Source organism: Falco punctatus (genome assembly GCF_963210335.1).
Source record: "Falco punctatus genome assembly, chromosome: 6".
Taxonomy (NCBI): domain Eukaryota; kingdom Metazoa; phylum Chordata; class Aves; order Falconiformes; family Falconidae; genus Falco; species Falco punctatus.
Window position 1 is genome coordinate 74,933,952 of NC_137585.1, and position 16,206 is coordinate 74,950,157.

Consider the following 16,206-nt stretch of genomic DNA (forward strand, 5'->3'; position numbering starts at 1 on the left):
ATGGTTACTAGATCATAAGGCACATAACTTGTTATGTTAGAGGACAGAAGTTGGAAATTGTACTGCATGTTCAGTTTGAAACTGAAAGAGTTCAATCTTCTTTGTCTCCTAATCTTGAATGGGCATTTCTGTTTCTTGTATTTTTATACATGTTATATTCATAGAAATTTTTTGTTAGGACTTTTCTCTCTGTTTCCCAATAATACATACATCAGTTAAAGTGAAAAATTGTTTAATATCCAAAAATGGAATGAGCATGTCTTTCCTTTAAAACATCTTATCTACCATTCAGGATATTACTGCTAATTACTACTGCACTCACTTTTGTATGACAGTGGCAAAACTAAGAACAAAGGAAAAAAAGCCAAGGTACTACACTTTTAGTTTCACAGTTTGTATCACACTGGTCCTATGACCCGGGGATTTGTGTGCTGGTATTTATGAAATCAGTGGAAATTAGTGCATACCTAACAAGTTTTTTGAAGCTAAAGGTGTCTGTGGCACTGATTAACTTTCAGAGTGGTAAAATTGCTTAAGTCAGAGAGGAATTTTCTAGATTGGGGAATTTTTTTTTCAAAATATGTAGTGTTTCAGACGTGCAATCTCACCAATAAAGGTAATGTGCTCCTAAGGAAATACAAAAGTAGACTTCCAGCTGAGCACTGCCTTCAAGGCTGTTGGTTTTCCAGTACTCTCAAAATATCCTTCATTGCCAGAGCGTAGAACTTTGACTGTGACAAATCTGATTTTGACAAATTTTGGAGGTACAGTTTTGCGAGTGGATTAATACAGATTTCCCTTACTCCCTTAGACCCCAAATCCTGCAATGAGAATCCTGCTATCAGTATGAGGGCCATTTAACACAGGAAATTTTTCTAGTGTGTTACAATTACAAAAGCATCTGTTATTAATATAATTTTGCTAAACCACTGTGAAAAATTCATAGAGTATTCAGTAGTTGCAAGGCTGCTCAATTACTTAGCTGTATTGAGGTGGTTGTGTGTCTGAACGTTGTAATTCATTGGAAACACCCAAGAATAGTAGTAGTAATAATTTTTACTCTGCCTGCAAAATGCATCTTATGATGGTTTACTGTGCATATGTAACATATTTATTTATTTCACACTCATATGTGGTTAAAATAATTTTTGCCAGTTCGTACTGTTACATAATCTCACTGAAGCCCTAAATTGTGGGATAAGAATTAAAAAATGGTCATACAGTCTAAAATATCTTCAACATATTCTTACGTAGGTGCTTTTTTCTTTGGAAAACTGTCTCAGAGCTGGACATTATTTTTAGTTTCCCATACTAACTGCTGAAGATCTACTTGTGCAGCATTTTGGTCACCGCCCTTCAATGCAATTTGCACATGAAAAAAAAGGCATGCATAAAGAGCATTTTTTTATCTTTATGTCTCATACTACTCTTTGTGTTTGCTTCTAGAAAGGGCTTGCTATTTTTTAATGTTCTTTCATTGTAATTGTTTTAATATTTTATTTTTAACCATATATTTGAAGACAAATTTGAGGCATCAGTAATAAGCCAATTTTCAGTCCAGCTGTGCAAGAAATTCAAACATACAGATATTGATAGATAAGATGAGACCATAGTCCATCTAATCTAATAATCCTTCTGACAGCAGTAGATGATTCAGAGGAAGCTGCCAGAAATTTCATGAGACAAATAGAGGGTAATCTGTCAGCCACCTTAAGTCTTCTCAGAACACCTTAGTACTTTGAGATAATTTTAAGCCCTAAAGCATAAGGTTTCAACTTTCTTTGAAAATACATTAGCATTAAATATTACAAATCTGGGGCTCACGAATAGCAAAATTTTGACAAATATGAAAAATTATATAGTGCAAGCATTAGTGAAAACTGCAGATCTCTGAATCACTGGTTGATAATTTACTTTCTTAGCATGTGAGAGTTTGGAGGGGTGGAAATGACATAACATGGTGAAGAGCCAGCACTTTTACAGTCCTTTTGATCCTTCAGATCTTTTGTCTTTTGGCATAAATGTTGCAAAACTGATTTATCCTAAGTAACAGTTTGAAATAAGAAAACAGCTCTGGTATGCTGCCTATTTTGCAGGTATTTAGATGACAGGAATGTTACATTTCAGGAAGTGTTCATGTGGTATATACTTGTGAACATCATTTGATCACTTGTGCTATCACCAAGAAAATTAGTTACCATTTCATGAAAGGTGAATATTTAACTTCACAGGAAACATTGAGAACTAATCTTAATATTAGCTGATGAACCAGATCCTACCTCACATAATCCCAACAAAAGAAGCAGCAGCAGCATATGTATTTCTGCAGATTTATGTGTTATTTCTTTTCTTTTCTTCCCAGACAACTATTACGGCACTCCGAAGCCTCCAGCAGAACCGGCTCCATTGCTGTTAAATGTAACAGATCAGATCCTCCCAGGTGCCACTCCCGGGGCTGAAGGCAAACGTAAAAGGAATAAGTCTGTGAGCAATATGGAGAAGACGGGTATCGAGCCACCAGAGGAAGAAGAGGAAGAAAGACCTGTGGTGAATGGAAATGATGTGACAGTAACACCAGGTCTGTCATTCCTTCTTACTTTGCCATGCCTTTCTGTTATTCACAGAGTCCTCCCTTACCTCCTTCTGCAGGGAGAATGTGCATGTTCAGGTAAGGATGTTCTGGCAAGACTGACAGCCAGGAATCCTGAATCATTTCTCTGAAGGAAATTTTTCTTCTCTGAAGAAAAGGATTTCTCTGAAGCCTAAACCAAATCACTTTAACCTCCATTTTGGGGAGTCATCTCTCCTCAGCTACTGTAAAGACACCTGTCTCTGAACTAGTCCCTCTGAACCCTCTCCATGGACCAAAAAGAAAAATACCTGCTCTCTGAATACAGTTAATGTGACCTGGTTTAGATTTCTAGGTTAGGAAATCAGTCACAAGTGCCTCTGTCTGTCCACTGAATATAGAGGGAGTCTGGAGAACTGTAATTTGGTCAAATGAATCTAGTCTCTCTATTTCAGGTCTCCTTGTTCTCAAATAGTGATACTCACAAGACTGCTCACTACATTATGAACTGAAGTTTTGTAAATTGTTATGAAATCTTAGCAATATTGTGCAAGAGTAAAGTTCTTGTATAAAAGAATTTGTGGCAGTGCCAACGAAACTTAGCTGGCAAAGCTATCAGCAAGAACCCTTTTCAGCGATGTTCCAGAGCCTGCATAAAGTTGATAAAAGTTTCAGACATCTAGTCCTGAAAGGCAGCTCTTATTTTACCCCTTGGATCATAGTTCTCCAGAAAAAAAGGGGCTTAAGATACTGACTGGTATCCTGAGTGGAAACACTCCAGCCTTTTCCCAAGCAGGTAATCAGATTCCCCTTCAACCTTGCAGTAAGCCATCATTTTACAGTACTTAATCATTTTTATTCTGAAATACCATTAAAGAAATGATTTGTCATTGTTGTTGAGGTAGGAAATTAAAGGATTCAGACTTCTATACCTCCGTGACAAATAACCCTGTGAATCCTTTTTGGTGAACCTAGAAATTCAGAAACAAATTATTGAAGTAGAAGCCTATAGTGACAATCGTATGCATGAGAAGCTAAAATGGAATATTGCAAGTTCTCTAAATGTATATGTTAATGTGAAACAAAATATCCATTACCTAATCATCTAAGCACTGTAGAAGGACTTTCATACTGCAGATTCTATATATAATATTTTTTTCCTCCTACTGCATTAGAAAATATATCGAATTGAGTATCTTCCCATCAGGGATGTATTTGCCACATGTGTTTATGTCGTTGCTACGTAACATTAATGTAAGGGCAAATCCCTGGGCAGAATCTATCCCCGCGTACAAGGGGGATGGCAGGGGGTGGTGGGGTGAGAGTGGATCTCGTTTTCCCCTCTTGGCATTACTCCCTGGCCATTGTCATCACATGCTGTACGAGCCTTGCTCATCTGTTCCGCACAACACTGCATATTTCAGCAGTGCTCTGATGCTTAGTGCCTCTCCTACACAGCTAAGCAGAGAAGGATGAATCCCAGAAATCCTTACATAAAACATCAGCACTGGCTCCGTTGCCAGGATACTTCCACAGTGAAAGAGGCAAAGGCAGGATTTGGTCTTTGATGTGTATTGTAGAAATCATTAAAAAGATCATTCTTTGCAGTTATTCGAAATCTGTCGCATAACGGACCATTGCTGAGGAGCAATTTCCAGAGCAATATGTTTCAGCTCGAACTGGATCAATGTTTACCAGCTTTTCTCCTCACGTCGTACACGTATAATTTGCTTCTCCCAGGCAAATTCTATGTGAACGATGACTAGGCAGCACCCAAGAAACAAGCACTGGCATGTGCTGTGTTACAAAACGAACTACATGAGCATCAGTGTAAAAGAGCCCCCCGCCTCCCCCCTGCTCGCCCCTCACAAAGTAATTCCTGTAGGTGTGGCCAGCAGAACAAGCAGTGCCTGTGTTGGCTCTCATGGTTTCATAAGCAGGGTTTTGTTGTTCAGTTACACTGATTGAGGACTTTGGGGATTGTAGCAAAGCAGCTCTGTACATACATGCTGTGTTGCCTTTGTTGGGCAGCGTAGCTCCCACGGAGCCTGTTACTGCAGTCATTTTCTCTGTGAGCTGACAGAGTCTTTGGCTACCTCTAAAATGTGTGTACATTTGTGGTTTGTGTCTTTGAACAGTCAGGAAAACCAGAAATGTTGAATTGTAGGGGTTTTAAACTCTTGGTAGAGGGAGAAATCTAATTTTTATAAAGAAGCAACATAGGCAGAAGATTTGTTATTTCCAGTTCTTCTAGAAAGTGCATTCTTATTTTAAATGCTTCACTTCTAACGGGAGTATTTTATTAAACATAGGACTCCTGGGACATCTAAAACATTGATACATTTTTATAGATGCTCAGCAACTTAATGGCTTATTAACTGCCAAAGGTATCAGTCTGGCAACTCAGAGGACTGCTATAACACCTAGGACTGCTAGGTCGAAATAGTAACAGATCTAAGATGGATCTGAAGAAAATAAACGCATCTTTATCAGACCAATAAGTGACATTTATAGTTGCAGAGATCTTTGTACTTTTGGTCTGATTTTTCAGATTACTTTTCAGTGTCTGTTAAGATAAACCATACATCTGTTGAGCTTTGTTAGTAGGAATGAGTTTTTCATTAATTCACTTCCACATACCTGGCTTCACATGCCATCAGATTTCCCTCAGACAGTTGTATATTGGCAGGCTGGAGATCTTCAACCATGATCCGTAACCATCTTCTTGTTAATTTGTGCTGTCCAGTGTGTTTATTCTTTCTGACTTTTGTCACCTGCTCTCAGCCCAGAACCCAACAGGAATCCTTCTCAATTCTTCAGGATGAGGCTTTTGGCCATTTTAGAATAGAGCACTCTCAGTGCCTCATCCTGGATCAAGTTCTCTCAGGCGAAAGAGTATTAATTGGGATATGGGATTTATCTCATCCAACTTTAGTAAATTATATGCCTAAATGCTTTACTTTTTGTTTGAGCTACTTGTCTCTGTTCTTTTTACAGTAAGGAGAAAGAAGCAATTCCAAAGAGTAAGAAAATACAGCTGGTTTAGATACCCATTTTAGGGGATCACCTTTACAATCTGGAATGCTTAAATCAGCCTATAGATATACAGGAGCCTAGACGGCTAAATTTAAATGAAGAATCCTACTATTTGCCAAGCAGTGTATGAGAGAGACAATCTATAGATTAGCTGTTAATATGGCACAGTCTAGAATTAGCATTGGGTTTCTCACACCTAGTGCAATTGCTTACATTACTGGACTTCTGGATGCTCTGGGTTGTGTCTCTGTTGGGTGAGACATCTTGCTTCTGAGAAGCCTTTCCTGATCGACACTGCATTGAAATGAACGATTTCTGCAAAACTGATGCTTTGGCAAAAGAGTTAAAAGTGTTTTGGTCGAATTACAACCTGCTTGTCAGGCATTCAGTTCTCACTGCTGTTGCTGTTTGTGTCTGCAGAGAAATAAGACAGTCTCCTTCACCACCAGGATCATGATTTGACACTGTGTTGGCCATGTCACATTTGCTTCACACTTTTGACTGATTGTTTATCATCCAAACTCCAGAAGAACTACTCTAATATTGACAGAATTCTTATGTATGTGCGTCATTCTGACATTACTTGAACAACAGTAAGTTGCACCCAGAGATGAAAGTTCTGGCAGGCTCCAAGTATTTGAGGGATAAGATAGGACATAAAGTTTCAGAATTATCATTCCATGCCTTAGGTTGATAATGAAGCAAAAGGCTAGGGTCCCAATGCCATCAATCACCATGCAAGGTGCAGCAGACCCAGGAAACAGGTTGAGTTCATTCTTCTATTATTACACAGCAGAAACTGACAGATGCATGAAAAGAACACACACGGCATCCAAGAGCCATGAGATTTTAAAAAATACATAAGTTGGTCTACATTGATATTTCTGTTGTAGGTGTGTTCTTTAAAGTCAATTTATCATAGCTAGGTCACAGACCTACAGAATGCCCTATGCTCACCCAGTCTCCATGTCTGCTGTTTTGCTTCCTCCCCATCAGCTCCTAGTGCCTGTGTCAGTAGTCAGGGAGAACAGTGCCTTCATGCAAAGAACCAAAACACAGAGATGGCTACAGCTCTGTGGGAAAGGGAGCAGCTCCAAGGATGCAGTGATAATTTTGTAAGAAAATAGGTGCACATTGCTCAGCAAACAGGAGTTAAACTACTCTTATATCCAACAGTTACTTCAAGTCAATGGATTGGTTCCTGTGCAGAATTTAACAAATTAGTCAGTGAGATACAATAATGATATAAAGAGTTGCAGTATTTTCTTTAAGAGCTGCTAAAACCACTCCGTAAATTACTATTCAATAATATTTCCTTTAATTTGTTCTCTGCTGGTATCGCTTAGGTCATCTGAGTTGTTTCTTTTGGAAGAATAAGTTTTTAAAAATTACTGCATGAATAATCCGCAGCATTAAAATAAAGGAATAAAATGGTGATGTTCTCTTAGGTGTTTAGATGGCAGATTTCAAGTTCGACTGTAAATAATAGAAACAATTTAACGTGCAGGCAGCAGAATTGATGAAGGCTCAAATTCTGAGTCTATCACAACATAATTACCAGTTGCTTTTTAAAAAATGTTCACCATCTTGTTTAAGAGGAGCTGTATAGAGAATATGTCATATCAGCCAGTAATATTTTATCTGTTGTTATTTGGAGTTGAAATTCTACAGAGATGAACTTACATTACTTAATGATAAGTTGGTATTTTTAACATACACATTATCTTGTTCTCAAAGTTCTTTGTATTCCACATACGTAATAACTTGCTGGTGCTTTACTGGTGTTTATTCTGTCACTTCCCAGGACACTCACTTTTGAGATACTGCGCTAAACTGCTTTTGAAAACTGGACCACGTAATCTGTTTTGTAGCAAGACAGCAGCTCTAGTAGGCTATTTCACTTGATGTAAAGTCAATTGATTGGTTTTTTAGTGACAAAAATACTTTTGGACTCATATTATGGTACAATTTTAGGATCTTTTTTTATGTCTTATACTGTCTGAAGAGAAATATTTGTGCTCGCAGTGTGTTATGGTAGTATTTTAAACTTTTTTTGTACACTTGAGACACTGCTAGCTTTTAACAAGAACTCCTGGTTTTTATTAAATCCAACATTATCTATGAATATATATTAGCGGAAAGAAAGCCAGTAAGGTGAATATCTACCTTACGTGGCATATGTGAATGACAGATAAATATAACAAAAGATAAGATGACATCGTAAGTATTCCAGATAAGTGTGACTAGGATGTCCATTGTGTAAAACAATGTTATTAAATGGCATTAGGCAATTCTACCTTAATTGGCTGGGTTTTAGTCATCATGACGCCTTCTCCATTATCAAAGTAAGCTATTAAAAGATAACAGTCCAGGAATTAATAATTCATGAGATTGGCTTTAAAATAATTATAATTTTAAGTTGTTAAATAAGCATCGTGTTTCTTTTTTCCCAGCTAAATTTTGATAGCAATCTCTGTCTTAGACAAGCTCAGAATATTTCTTCTAATCCTCAAGGCTTAATTTTTGCATTTTTCCTGCCATCACAATGGCTGGTATTTGTTGATAATGTTGTTGAAAATAAAGAATCTGACCTTTTCAGGCCTGTTGAAAATAAGATCTTGAGGAAGAACGCCTGTTGCAGATATCGTGGTAAAATCCCAAGATACAGCAATGTGGCCACATCTGTGCTCTATCAGACCAACTGGTTGATCATTAGCCATTGTGTGCAATGTACCTGTGCTCCAAATTTAATTATTCTGCTGTGGTCATATGTACCACGTGGCTTTATGTCTTGTTTTCAGTCTATAGTCTGTATGGCATCCTTCCTGTAGTAGAAATGTGGTCAAGACTGCAGGTAGCCTCAGGAATAGAGCTCATAGGTGTGTCAATGATGCTTGACACAGATGAGAACTTACTTTTGTTTTGCAGAGATAAGAAAAAAAAAAACAAAGAGTTTATCAGAAATTACGTTGCCCTATTCTCAGGGGAAGTGGAGAACATATATTCTCTCTGCTTTGCAGGAAACTTACATAATTTAAAATGATTTCCCCATCCATCAGTTTTTTTCTCCTCAAGACTAGACACACCTGTTTTTCAGTCTTGCCATACTTCCAATCTTTTCCTGTTCCTTTTTTTTTCTTTTTTTTTTTTTTTCTTCTTCCTCTTGTTTTCTGTCCTCTGGACTCTTTCCCATTTTCCTTGACGTGAAATTTTTGAAACTGGGCACAATACTCCTAATTAAACCTTACTGTAGCTGAAGGTGGAAGGACCTGTATTGCACATGCTTACTTTTCCTGCCGATTATGATGCTTGTTTCTCTTTGCCATAGTATCATTACTGACTGAAGATAGTGGCTAGACATCCATCACACATCCCCATACCTCCATTGTATTGTCAGTAGAAATTCTGCCGAGGCATTTGCCACCCCCACCCCCCCCACCCCCCTCCATGTATTTTTACAGCTGATTGTGGCATTTTGTGCCAGACAAGTGCCACATATTTTGGAAAGGCAAGGCAGGGGAGAGGGATTTATGACTGGTAGACAGGAGGCATCCTGCTGCTCTGCTGTGGGATACAACCAAGCGAAACTTGTGTCTGAGTCTCTTGCTAATTAGTTTCTTCCCACAGACAGATTCATACTTCCAAATAGCATAAAATTAGTATAATACAATGTTGCTAAAGTATGAATTGAGATGTAGCATATGGCTGTAGACCTATAGACCATCACCCTGCTCAAGACCAATCTTTTTCTTTTTTTTTACATGTGTCAGTGTCAAAAGTCTTTTTATAAGATCATGAAAGCTATGTCTACCATTTCTCCCTAAGGAGCAGCACCTGTTACTCTGTCATGAAAAGAAATAAGATTACTTTGGCACAATTTCTTCCTGAAAAATCTTGACAATTATTTATCACCTTTGAAGAGCTTACATGTAGGTGGTTTGATTGCTGATCCCAACGTACTTTGAGGAATTAAAACCAGAAAGATGGGCAGTTACAGTTTCATGGGTCTTCCTCCTTTTTTACAAGAAGACATATTGGCCTAATTAAGCAAATTATTTCATCAGGAATTTAGGTGGTCAGAAATTAGGAATATAAAGCTGTGTAAAAGCCTAAATCGTAGATACTTTGCTGAAACCAGGACTTTGTCTCCTTTCTAAATTTCTTTTCTTCATGAAGTCTCAGAGGTGTAGCCATTACTAGCCATGAGACTGCTTTAGTGGTTCCCTCCACAGCCTAGGTTTCATTCCATCAGCCTCTGCCAACTAAGAATGGCAGCTTCATCTAAGTTTTACCTGACCTGTTCTCTGCCCACTCTAGTCCATGTTCTTGAGCCCTATTGCTGACATTGATTACGTTAGTCATTTAATCACAGGTAATCTTTTTGCAGTAGTGACTGAGGGAAAAATAGTGCTGGGGGTTTTGTGTGTCATACAGTATTAGCTTTCCTTCCTTCCCACATACTAGAATGACTCTGCTTTTGGTCTTCTTAACGCACTTACAGAAAGTTTTCTTGTCACCTCTAATATCCCTGACTGTATCCCATTTTCTAGACTGACTGTTGTGCTTTGCTATTAGATGCCTATGTTGCTTTTTCTGTGTTCAACCTTAACAATTTAATCTAGTTTTCACCTTTTGTACAATTCTATCTCAAGTAGCAGACTGTTGAAAAATCATGGCTTAGTCAAAATGATCTCTGATTATATATACTTACTATTTTTGTTTTTCATTAGAATAATTCATGCTTGTATCCTTAGTATTTTTTATTTAATCTTTACCAGTTCTCCTGAACTCCTTTTCCATTACTATGGCTTGCCATAGCATCAAATGTTTTAATTCTGTGAGTCTACTAAAACCTGGGTATTTTAAGACCATTGTTAATTTTTTGTTGCTCTTCTTTTTTACTGTCCCGAGCACTACAAATCAGATTGTTTCACCCAAGCTGTCTGCCACTCCTACATGTTTCACAGAAGTATCTGCACAGTTCCATGCTCTGGATGTACTGTTAGTTCATGAAAGAAATTGTCATCTTCTTGAACTTCATTGTAAACTACATTGTTGACTTGTTTTAAAAACATATTTTACTCTTTCTTTTTTATATAATTATCCACAGGTTTCAATATAGTCCATATAATATTACTCTGAGCAAGCATATATACATTTTTGATGAATCAAAACCATACATACTTCCTTCATTCCTTACATATGTTTATGAACAAGCTATAGTAGTCTCAGTCTAGTCTCTGTTACACCAAATATGTATCGTTTTGATTAAATACTGGTGTACAAGTTAACAGTTTGTTCTCAGTTCTTCTCTGATATTCATTGTCTGTGTCCCTATGATTTATGTCTGTTGGGGAGCTTATGTCATTAGCCTTCACATAACTTAATGTAAAGCTATGCTTACTAGGTCTCAGATTCATCTTGCCCCATTTTAACTGTCTAGAAACAGAGCAACTAGCCTAAGCAGGACTGAATTTGGTTTACCTAACTTAATACGTAGGGTCATTTCAGCCATCTGACTAGGATCCCATCATAGTTGAGATTCAGTCAATACATTAAAATCATGCATTTATTTTAGTTGCAGTTCATCTGGACAAAAGTAGAGGTCTGTCTACTTTTTCAATGAGATCGGTCTTCGTTTAAGTGCAACAGAAAAAAGAATCCAAGGATGACAGCTTCTTCAACTGGGGCAACAGGTTCCTGCCACATTTTTTCAAGAAATAATTCCTAGACAGACCATATGATAAAGCACAGCTTACATACCTAGTAGACCAGTCAAACAAATTTATTCACCTCCAAGGATGAAGGAATCTCTTTCTTTAATAGGACAAGTTCTCTTAACCGTCCTGTGTTTGACTACTTTGACTACGATTAATAGTCAAGAAAAGATTATGTTTCCTCCACTATCAATAGTTCTGTGCAAGGAAGCCCTGCTATGTCACAGTCATTCATGCAGGTGAACATGTGGACTCTTAAGCCTGGACATAAGTGTTCAACAACGTGGGTAAGGCACACTTAGAATCCTAATGTTGCACAGCTGATCCCCATTTAGCTGATTTTTTTAAGGTATCATTGTGATTCTGTGTTATGTTTGTGTTCAGTGGATGTTTTACCAAGTATCGCTAAGTTCTACCACACTTGCTTAGCTAAAAGACTGGACGGTGGGAACTGATGGTGGTAGAGATACTGTTGGACACCACATTTTCTAATATCTGACTTTGTGGAAAGTAAAATGAATAAAAATGAAAGATCAAGTACTGAAAAGGACATGGGAAAGGAGGGATCCTTCCTGAATATGTTCTTGGCCACAGTGAGACACAACCACATTGGGTATAGGAAGCATTTGGCATTGGCTGTGGGAAACTAAGCCTCCCACAGATTTTAATCAGTAACGAAATAACAACCAATTCTTATAGAGTTAATACATTGCTATGAGTTGATGGATGTCACATTGATTTCTTTGATGTATGGATATAGGTAAAGCAATCCGTGTATATACTTTTTTAATTGAAAAAGATCTGTTGTCTGCAGTAAAACAGCAGGGTAGTTACTTTATAGCATATAGTTTGAAAAGTTAAGGCAGAAGAAAGTAGTGCTGCTGGATGTGAAGCTGCCTTCTGCTTGGTGCATAGTGCTGGCCTGGAAGGATTCCTGGGACACAATGAGCCAGAACTCTTTGGCTCTTTTTTAGTTTCTTGTTTCAGTTTGGTTTTATTGCTTTATTTTATTGTGTTCCAGATAAAATGCTTCATCAGAGGGGCCCTTGTGTAAACCAAACAGAGTTTTCCTTTTTATGTCAAGACTTGCAGTTCATAGAGTATCCCTTGGAGACTTGCACCTGGTAAATTCTCCAACATTAACTTGGATATCCAAAGCCTGTATTTTTTCTTCTCTTCCAGAATCAAGTGAACATGAAGAGAAGAGTACAGGTGTCTCAGGCGAGGTGTCTTCCACCCAGCCTTGTTCTGCACCAGGATATACACAGCCTGAAGAAGCAAAGGAGGATATGGATGTAACAAAGCAGACTAAACCTGAAGACAATGATGACTTGGGCCCACTGCCTGATAACTGGGAAATGGCTTATACAGAAAAGGGGGAAGTCTACTTCATTGAGTGAGTCTTATTTCTTCTCTTTCTAATAGCTGTATCATATTTAACTGGGCGGGGAAACGGTTTGTGTGGTGGAGGGGAGCATTGCACTCCTCATTATAACAGCAGGAATGTTGTGGCTGTCAAGACTCCCCAGAGCTGGTGGCAATCCCTGCATCACTGACTTACAAGGAAGCATGCTCTTTTTCAAGATAGGTAACTGCACTGCTTAACACTTCAATGAAAGCAATTAAAGCTGTTGTTTCTTCTGCTGAAAGCATGATTTTTCTGCTGTTCTGGTGCTTTCAGGAAAGTAGTACAGTCGCTGGGTTCTTCCTTTTGTGGACAGAGGTGGAGAGGGTTGGACTTTTTGCCAGTTTAAGGGAAGAAAGATAGGAAGGCTAAAAACCAGCTAGTAAACAGTAGGTGGAGGCTATGCTATATTTAGAAATAATAAAACAAATGAGTGGACAATAAGGAGAATTTATTATGTGTAGAAATTTTTTCCTCTTGGTAGACTGTACATATGCGTTGCTAATTAGCCCACTCATTGACCAAATGGATATAAAAGTTCTTTCATCTCTGCATGCTCTCATTAATACACATTACCGGAATAAGAGCACAGCAAATGAGTGAGTTCATATAACATCATGTTCCACAAAAAAAACCAGAAACCTCCATGAGCAGAACATTCCTGCAGAGGCAGCAGTGGCATTTATGTTTTCTTGAAGGAACTGCCTCAAACAATTTGGAGTGTTAGCCATTATTTGAATTATTAGTAGGTAAAAATAACATCTGAAGGTGTCACTCCTACTTTAAGTCCCTTATTTTATGCAATATTTATTACTATCACATGAAATGTAAACAAATTATAAGAATAAAGTTTGTGCGCGTGATTTGTCATGAACACTGGTATGACCAACCATAGCTTTTGGTACATACAATGCTGAAAAGAGCAGTAAGTATGAAAACAAAAGTGTCTTTGCTGAAAAGAGCAAAAATATGCTCATTGTAGAAAAAGAGTAATTATAGTAACTTAGCCCAAGCAAGCAGAGAAAAACTACAATAACTTCCAGGCTAGATCAAGCCTTTGTTTCCCTTTTACCTCACTCCCAAATATAATTTTTCTGCACATATTTAATGCTCTGACAGAGAGCAGACTGAATTATGTGGCACTTTTATATCACTTCTAACAAAAACCTGTGATATGTTTGGGGGGTGAGGGACAGGATGATGGGTAGGTCGCTAACACATGAAACTGTGACATGGGTAAATACTGCAACAGGCAATTTAATAGAAAATAAATGTCTATTTTGTAATAAATACAGTGAATGCAAATAGCCCTGCCGCTCTGCAGAGCAACCATTCCACTCCACAAATCCCTTTGATGTTACAGCTTACTTCCTTTCCTGGAAATGCTCTGGTTTACACTGCAGTTCTGACAATGCTCATCATTCACTTCCACTAAATGAATGTTATGTAAAGCAGAGAAATCAATCAGAGGTGCAGACTGGATAGACAGACTGTTGTAAGGGCTCCTTGCCTTTGGGATTATATTCTTGAATAATGTAATTGCAAAAAAGTGCAATTACACATCTGTAAAAATACCAGATTATTTACTAGAATCCTAGGAAAGGAACAACTCTTTGATCGTTTGAGTTTTCACATTGCAGAGTCTTCACAGGGTTAAGTAGGAATGTAATGCTGTGGGGATGCTGTTAAATTGCCTCTTTGTTTACAAGTCACTTTGGTTAATGGCATGAAGAGACTCCATTTGCTTTCACAAAAAAACGGAAAGATAAAAAGACAACAAAAACCTATTTGTCTAACAACATCTCCCCGAACAGTAGTAAAGATTGTACTAGATTATTAAATAATAGATGAAAACCAAACATTTTTAAAATGTACATCACAATGGGTGGGAAAAAAGTCATACTAGGCAACATCTTTTATTGCTTTATTTGAGGCTCATATGAATTGTGCCTTTAAACCCTAAGGACTCCAAGCAGCAAGTGATCTCAAGTTCCAGGTTGTCACAGGTATACCCAAAGGTCTTAGATTTCATCATCGCATTTTAATTTGTTCACCTCAAACTAACCTCTAAAATTTGTATCTGAGCTCAGTTATCAAAACTGCCATCAGAAGTAACGTGGCGGCTTTACAGTGAGAGAGGGAGTGACTTCGTAAGAAGAAAGATAACTGTCTGTAGACAGTATTATTTATTTGCTCATCATTAATGGCCCAGTGAGCATTTTGTAAAGCACAGTGGAAGGAATTTCCTCTGCCTCAAGGACTAAAATGAAAAAAAATAAATATACTAGATTCACTAGATGATTCAGGCGTTGGTTGTATTTTAGAGCATGGCTTGGTCTGCTTCTTCCTTTCTTTCCCTTTTTTACATAGGTGCATGACCTTATATTTACCTATATTAGCATTCATAGACAGAACAGGAAGAGCATCCCTTCTTACTGCATAATGCTTACCACTGTTTTCCAGGAAAAGCTACTTAAGTCCATTTCTTGGGCTGTCTCCAGTCTCCCTTACATATGACTCCGAATTTTCAAATACAGGCACACACCACACAGACAGGAGTCCATCTCATACATTTGCTTTCATTGAGAACATATGCTAATGAGAACATGCAATAATTAAAACAGCATATATAAATTGAAATACCACCAAAAAACCTCCAGTTCTGCTCCTTCTTTCCTACTTTAAATACAGCTGACAAGTGTGACCTATTTCAGCGTGCTTAAATAAATTGTAGGCATCACTGATTTTTAGTTTTTCCCTTTCACAGGGCTAAGGAAAGGCTGCAATTCCCCATAGCCTTCAGACCTCACCTTGCCAACTGCTTTCAAACCCCATACATTGGCTGTGTTGGATCCCAAGCAATCGATGTTTGCTGTGTTGGTCCAGTAGAGCGTTGAAGGGAATACAAAAGGACCAAGATTCTCAGTGCATCTGCTATCGTGTGCAGTCAGCCTTAAATGTGGCCCTCACCCAACTCTCCAACTCCATCACATACACAATTACATTACAGAGTGTTCTGTAGAGTCGGTTACACATTGTGATACTTATTTATAAAAGTCAGAATTGATTTTGCCTCTCTCTCCCGCCCTCTCTCCACCTGTAGGCAGCAGAGCTCTCTGGAAGGGGTGCGGGAGATTAAGACATTAAACCAGGAAGATCTGCAGTTCATTAAGCTGAGCTACAACTAAGCCTTAACGAGTAGTCTCAAGGATATTATCTAGCCCATAACTAAAGCTATTTATATGTTCAAAAGCATATATGGTTTTCTTTGCTTATACTATATTAATAATTGTTTTGTTAGTGGAGAAGAGTCTAGAATAAACTGAAACCTCTGTAACACATCTTTAAATTATCATCTTCTTTGACTTGTGGTGATCATTTTTAGGAGAATTTGGCCACATGGGGTTTAACGAACCACTTTCCAGTACATCTCACAAACATTCAGTCTCTTTGTACTTCAACACCTGCTTCTCCAAGCA

At 38.0% G+C, this 16,206-nt stretch overlaps 1 protein-coding gene across 6 annotated transcripts in view; it reads left to right on the forward strand.

The window, feature by feature from the left end:
• MAGI2 (membrane associated guanylate kinase, WW and PDZ domain containing 2) overlaps window positions 1-16,206 on the forward strand; it is a 761,916-nt gene that overhangs the window by 496,324 nt on the left and 249,386 nt on the right. For all 6 annotated transcript variants that reach the window (XM_080391914.1, XM_080391915.1, XM_080391910.1 and 3 more), the window contains exons 4-5: window positions 2,363-2,578; window positions 12,505-12,718. In XM_080391914.1, the coding sequence (XP_080248040.1) occupies window positions 2,363-2,578; window positions 12,505-12,718 (430 nt within the window). The remainder of the gene's footprint in view (window positions 1-2,362; window positions 2,579-12,504; window positions 12,719-16,206) is intronic.